General features: G+C 34.0%; 1 protein-coding gene across 1 annotated transcript in view; it reads left to right on the top strand.

The window, feature by feature from the left end:
- The first annotated feature begins 1,321 nt into the window (after positions 1-1,321).
- The window catches only part of LOC106107952 (zinc finger protein GLI2-like), a 7,760-nt gene continuing 2,271 nt past the window's right edge, over positions 1,322-6,810 (top strand). Inside the window, exon 1 of the mRNA XM_013288984.1 lies at positions 1,322-1,669. Within this exon, the coding sequence (XP_013144438.1) occupies positions 1,667-1,669 (3 nt within the window). The 5' untranslated portion in view covers positions 1,322-1,666. The remainder of the gene's footprint in view (positions 1,670-6,810) is intronic.

Raw genomic sequence — 6,810 nt, 5'->3', positions numbered from 1 at the left:
TAGGTTATAATTTAATCAAATTATTATTTTTTATTTATTATTATCTTCACGACTACTTATTACCTATATTAAGTAAATCGTGTGATTTTGTAGCTCAATTTATTATTCGTACTTAAGTATACGACGAATGTGTTCGGACATCGAAATTTTTGTAAACCATTTTGTAAGTTGTACTTAAATATTTTTTTTAATATCACACATGTTTCTCCTGTTACATACACTCTAGTGAAAACACCCAAAGATTTTTAGACATTCTCAAGTTTTGTACTTAACTATTGCTCTATAGTGACAGTTAGGGTTTTTCGTCACAAAATAACAGGTCCATTTTGACAGCTGTCAAAATCATCTACGATTTAAAATTAACATCGTAATAACATATGTCTGTGATTACTTTTTTGTATGTTGTCTTTTAAATGCAGAACTGTAAAAATGGATCTTTTATATTGTAACTGGTATAGGAGATTCAATCGTGTTAATTGTGATTTACAAGAGTTATACAAATGTGCACAAAGTATTTTTGTATCTGTGTTCAAAAACAATACGTCCATCGCAGAGTGATCCAAGATATCGCAATGTATTATTAATCGAGAACCGTACAATACCTCTGTCAAATATAGTTATTACTTTTGGAATATTAAAACTGCAATTGATTTAAAATAAATAATTGTCTTCTATAAACAATGTTTTTTTTTTCATAACAGAAACCTACCTCTTTGAAAATCCAAATGTTAGTATTGAAGTAATTCACAGACGGAATCGATGACGTAAATTGTCTGAGAAACTGGCGGTGTTTCACATTAACAGCTACAACCATTTGAACATGGAGACGGGGAACAAAAAAAAATATAACGCAGCTTGTAAACGTATCTCGTATCGTTTGCGTAATTCACTGCTATATAATTAGTTATTTGTAAGATGTGGAGTTTGTCCGTTAAAATGAACAAGGCAATTTTTCCTGAAGTGGAACACCGCACATTTCCAGGACATATTAAATCATGAACTGTGGATCTTGCAGTGCCCCTATCGGAAGTAAAATACACTGGGAAACTGCATATAAAATATATTACGAATACCCTAGTACCCTGTGGTCTTCGGAAGACGAGCAGGGTAATAACACTCATCTATCCTTATATATTTATTTTTTTAATATTAGGAACTTCTAACTATGGGTACAGACAAATATGTGCAGGAACTCGAAATATAAATTAAAACAACCTTATATCAGAATTTACCAACCCTTTAATTTCCCAAACGTCTCCAGACAGCAGTAAATTACCAATTTTGTAATCTATTTGCAAATGTTTTTTGTTAATTTCAATCAAGTAAAGAAAAACAAAAAAGTCGATATTCCGTACAAAAGGCGGGTTGCTTGTTCCAAACCTGTCGTGGCTAGGTGAGCTCTGTTGGGGGGAAAGATTTACAAACGTCACTCGGACGCAACGTATTCCTATTTTAATTTCGCTGCGGTATAATCGCGCCGGCTATTTCTGAGTTTTTATTTTGGCGTAGTTCGCGTGTGGTCGAATCGATGCCGCCATGATGTTTTGGCGGGAAGCACTACGTCACAGTGGTCTGCTAGATGCCGTCGGTGCAGCAACACAAATAAATATTAATAACCACAAAGAACATTTTTACAAGTTGCAAGAATTCCCCTGAGAAGAGAGTAATGGTAAGTTTTATATTTTTTTTTTCACGAAAAACTCGAAATAGTCTCATAATCGTAATGAAATAGGAAAACCCATCGATAATTCCGAAAATTGACGTTTTTCCACTTTTTTAACAAAAGAAGGTGGACAGCGAAGTTGCATACTTTGTCATCAGTATCTCAGTTTTGGTTCTATAACCACCAGACTTTAACAAACTCGGTTTAATTCACGGGTTAATATCTAATCATTGGAGTTATTCAAAGCTTAATTAATTATCATACTAATATTATATATCCGAAAGTTTAGATGGATGGATGTTATAGTTTGAAGCCTAAATGGCTGAACGGATTGCGATGAAATTGCGAAGAACACATTGACTATTCACTTTTTTAATATAACGCGTACAGAGTCGCGTGCGAAAGCTAGTCTACCATAATAACAATATTATGAAAAGGTTTTGAGAAATTAGTAAACCGATTTTAAAAAATTCTTTCTCTATTAGAAAGCAACATTATCAGTAAGTAACATAGGCTACATTTTATTGCCCAGGCGAAGCTGTAGCGGATCGCTTGTGTATATATGTAGCAATTTAAACACGCATAATTTTTAACTACTTACTTTAGAATGAAGAATACTGATATTTACGATAATATTATCTAGCCATAGATCGTTTCTTATCTCGTGTCATGAAGTACAAGATTAAAGTATTAGTACCTATATTCTTAATTTAATTCCAATTTTTGTGCTTTGTCATATAGATTTGTTTCGATAACTATATATTCACTTTCACGCAGTATCCGCGTGATTATTTCTATCTTTAATTAATATTAAAAGCAAGAAATGTTCACCGAATTCTTTTATTTAAACCTCGTTAGGACTAAACCTGCCAGCATTGGGCTTCTAAAAACATTAGACATTCTAAAAACCTACAATTCCTTAGTATTTATTTTAACGTAAAAAGACTTTACAGTCCTGCTAGCTGCTAGCTTTAAAAAAACAAAAATAAGTAGTATATGTGTTCTTCCAGTCTACCCTCTATATCTATGCCAAATTTCACAGATATCCCTTTAGCAGTTAGGCTATAAACCCTAACAAACATCCATCCATCTATCTATCCATACAATGTTTCGTATTTATAATATTAGTTAGATTACCTATTACATTCGTTGTTGTAATTTACGTAGAAAAAATTAGCTGGATTTCTTTATTTTGAGATTCATTTATTATTTTCATGCTGTTAATCATAACATACTTACGTACAAATAAGTTATACATATCTGTAAAGTTTAAAGATTTGAGGTTATTACAATTACATAAACCAACGCACTTTACCAACCTTGGTTTACAAAGGGTAGTAACCCTAGATGTGTTCCCAACCAACAGCTAAATACATTGATCTTATTGTCTTCTGTCATAAAACCGCTTTCGACAATGTTTATTTTGGTAAGTTTTCGCCAGACAATGTTGTACGTTCAGTCGATAATGATACCTGATAAGAGATAAGCATCATAATCCTGTCTGGGTACGTCACTTCAGTCACGCTCTACACGCGTGATTGTTATTGTTTCTAATATTAATTCATCATCTTCCTATTTTCCTACTCCTGTAAGGTCGGCGAAACAGGTTTATGTCCTCCACATAACTATCATACATCATCTGTCATCACTGCCTTTTTGATCATGTCACCTTTGACGCAATCCATCCATCTCCTTCTGGATTTAACCATCTCTTTCATCTGTTTCGGTTAATTGCAATAGAAAAATGCAATGCAAATAAAACGGGATACTATCTCTATTACTATAGTACCTACATTATCTTAAGTAGTCATATTTTTTCTCGTTCTTGTATTTAATACTGGCTGTTGCTAGCGATTTCGCGTGGAATTAAAAATAACCTATGTTAATCAGTGATAACTTATCTTTTTAATGGTGATGAATTTTTGAAATCTGTCCAGTACTTTTTGAGGTTTTTCAATACATACAAAAATACAAATCTTTCCTCTTTATATAAGTATAGACAAATGTTTTAATTACACTATCAGAATTTGATAATTCAAAAGGTTTTCGTAGTTTACAAAAAGCTATAATAGTCCTATTCGGTTTATGGACAAGCTTATTTGTAACGCATTCTTACTCGTCAACTACGCATTATATCACCTGATAAAAAGTATGTAACAATCAGTAGTTTGTATCGGGTATATCTGGTAATTGATGAAGTGCATCCAGCTGTGTTCGCTCGAGTCGCGAACTAAGCGATAACCAGTTGCATCTAGCGGTGACGTCTTCGCGCTGACTTGCGAATACTAACAATATTTACTGTGGGTATCCAAAATCTTTACTCTTACATTTTAAATACAAAATACAGTCATTACCCCTGCTGAATATAGGCCTCCTCCATTCTTCTCCATTTGTCCCTATCTTTTGTCAATTCCAGGTTTTCCTAGCTATTTTTTTAATATCTTTTCATCTGGCTTTGGGTCTTCCTCGGGCTCTCTTTCCTGATCAGACCAGTCAATTGGGTTACTCTCTTTGTCCACTCTTTCATTACCTTACTAAAAGTAGTAATCAACCCCCCATCTGAGGGACTCAAATAATTCTGGATCCGCGCTTCAATTTGGAATCGATACTAATATAAACAGGAAAGATTTGATTGTTTTCATAAGCTGCGAAAGTACTGAAGCGAATTCTAAAACTACTTTCTTATTAAAACTCTAAATGCCACTATATTTTATCACAAATAAGCTTAGTAAACATTAATCAGCGTATTTCTTAACCTATGTCCTAAAATTTCGCATTTTGAATGTCCTTTGCCACCCGGCGAAGGCTGGCCCGGGTTGCTAGTAAAATATTAATTCCTTGTTACGGCTCTTCATATATGAAAGAGCTGTAGCAAGGAAAAGTAGATAGCTGCTACGTAGGTGCACGTTCGCCACCTTATATTATTATAAAAACAAAAATGATAAATGTGTTAAAACCTGAAAGGTATAAATTTTGTTTTTTTTTTTGTAATCGCTCACGTCTATTTAATCTGTTCCGGGTGCGGAGATAGCGATCTACATACGCTTTTATCAAATCCTTATTTCATGTGACAGGGGGTCGACAATCGCTTTGTACGTGGTCTTATAAGGAGTATACAATTTTAACCTTTTAAAAAAACACAAATTTTAAATCATACTACTAAAAATGCGAAAGTTTAGATTAATGGATGTTTGTTAGAGTTTGTAGCCTAAACTGCTGTACGGCTTTAGATTAAATTTGGCATAGATGTAGAGGATAGTCTGGAAGAACATATAGACACACACTTTTCTTTTTTCGATTCCTCGCGGACGAAGTCAGAGCGAAAGCTAAATGTCTTTAAATCTAGTATTTGTAACATTACTGTGCTAACCATTTTATGTATTGAGATGAATATGTTTTAATTGTAAAGTACATAATATTTCAACAAAGAAGGCAGAACGGAGTCGACTATAACTCGCTCAGTGATAAGAGAACCGGATAAAAGTGGTGCGCGCGCCCGCGCCGGCCGCAGGGGGCCGACACACACACTAGTAACTAACACACTTGTATACTGATAACGTAGCTCGTCTCAAAACGATAATATAATTAATATAACGCAATGATGAATAATTTTGCATTATATATTCTATATGAAAAAATAAAACACTAACTGCGGGACAATGCCGCCAAAACACTCCTTTCGGAAATACGAGAACACTGTATGCGTTTGCTTAATTTTTAAAATGATAACCGAAATATTTAAATAAAATCGTGACATAGTCTAGAAATATCAAAACGATTATCCTCACAAAAATAACATAATCTTTCACCATCTTACGCCGAAACTTTAATAATAAACATTCATTTTGAAAGATTTTCTTAAAGTTTTCACAAAGCTCACGCGCCTACACTTCTTACAAGTTATAATAAAGTTTATATATATAGCTTCCTTTCAGTTTTAACATATTGTAAATATTAAAGAACTGCTTAACTTAAAAACATATTTAAAATAATGTGTTAATAACAAGACCGTCTGTGAATTGCACTTTAGACCTATTGATAACGCTAAACTAGTTTAAACTCACTCTCAATGAGCAAAAACAAATTCTTAAAAATAAGAACATGTAGGTTTTGAAAAGTATTTTATGAATATTATTAAAAGAAAATAAATGATGACCATGACCCACTTCCCCCCTGGTTCCGCCGAGAGATGTAGTACTATGCCGAGAGTTCAGTTTTTTTGTGAAAATATTAGTAGATTTTTGTTAATTTACTAATATTTCCTTTAACCATTCCAACTAAGCTCTAGGCTTGTGCGAGGATATGGTTCACGACAATAATCGAATGGCAGGATTCGAACCCTCGACCCCGATCGGTAGTCCGTACCCCAAACCATTAGGCTATTGGCGCTTAAATTTATATTATAATTTTGTTTTTTTTTTATCAAGAACTAAAACTTCAATGAATCTTTAAGAAATAACATGTTCTTATAAATCATTGAATTCTAAAAAAAACAAAACAAAACCCCGAATTCGAACTACCGAACTTATTAAAAACAAACAATTTCTAATTCAAACTGTGAAATTTCCAAATTCCTTTCTTTGTAACATCAGGTATTATTATTGTATAATATATCTAAGTATAATTTCTTGGTACAGCAGTGGCAGACTGAAGAGGTCTGTCCATAAACACAGTCATATCTGTCACCTATTGAACCGCGGCCTATCGTACCGGTAATAACCGGACACCGGCCGCGGCAGGCGGCTGCTGATAATATTTCCACATTATGCGACAACAAGCCGTGAGGAGATACAATAATGCCAAGCGAAATTCAACTCTATTGCATACAGAAAACTCTATAACAACATCCCATTGATTTACTAAAATTGAATAACTGTATCGTCTATGAAAGTATGAGAAAAATTTTAAAATAATAATTTTAAGGTTATAAAGTCGAGGTGTTCGCAGGGGACTAAACGCTAGTTGCTTATCAGTGCGATGTCACTCGGAGACGTTTTATAAGTAGGCGAACCGAGCGCGCGCCTTCATTACACGCACGGACCGCGTAGTGACCGGTAATAAAAAAATATAACAATAGTGTCGAAATGTTAGTGTTCCCACAATGGCGACCGGATATACAGGAGGGCTGCAGGGCGCCGCGGTGGATG

This window comes from Papilio polytes, unplaced genomic scaffold, assembly GCF_000836215.1.
Source record: "Papilio polytes unplaced genomic scaffold, Ppol_1.0 DF821845.1, whole genome shotgun sequence".
In the NCBI taxonomy this organism is placed as follows: Eukaryota; Metazoa; Arthropoda; class Insecta; order Lepidoptera; family Papilionidae; genus Papilio; species Papilio polytes.
The sequence above is the reverse complement of the archived record's forward strand: the minus strand, read 5'-3'. Positions and strand labels throughout refer to the sequence as shown.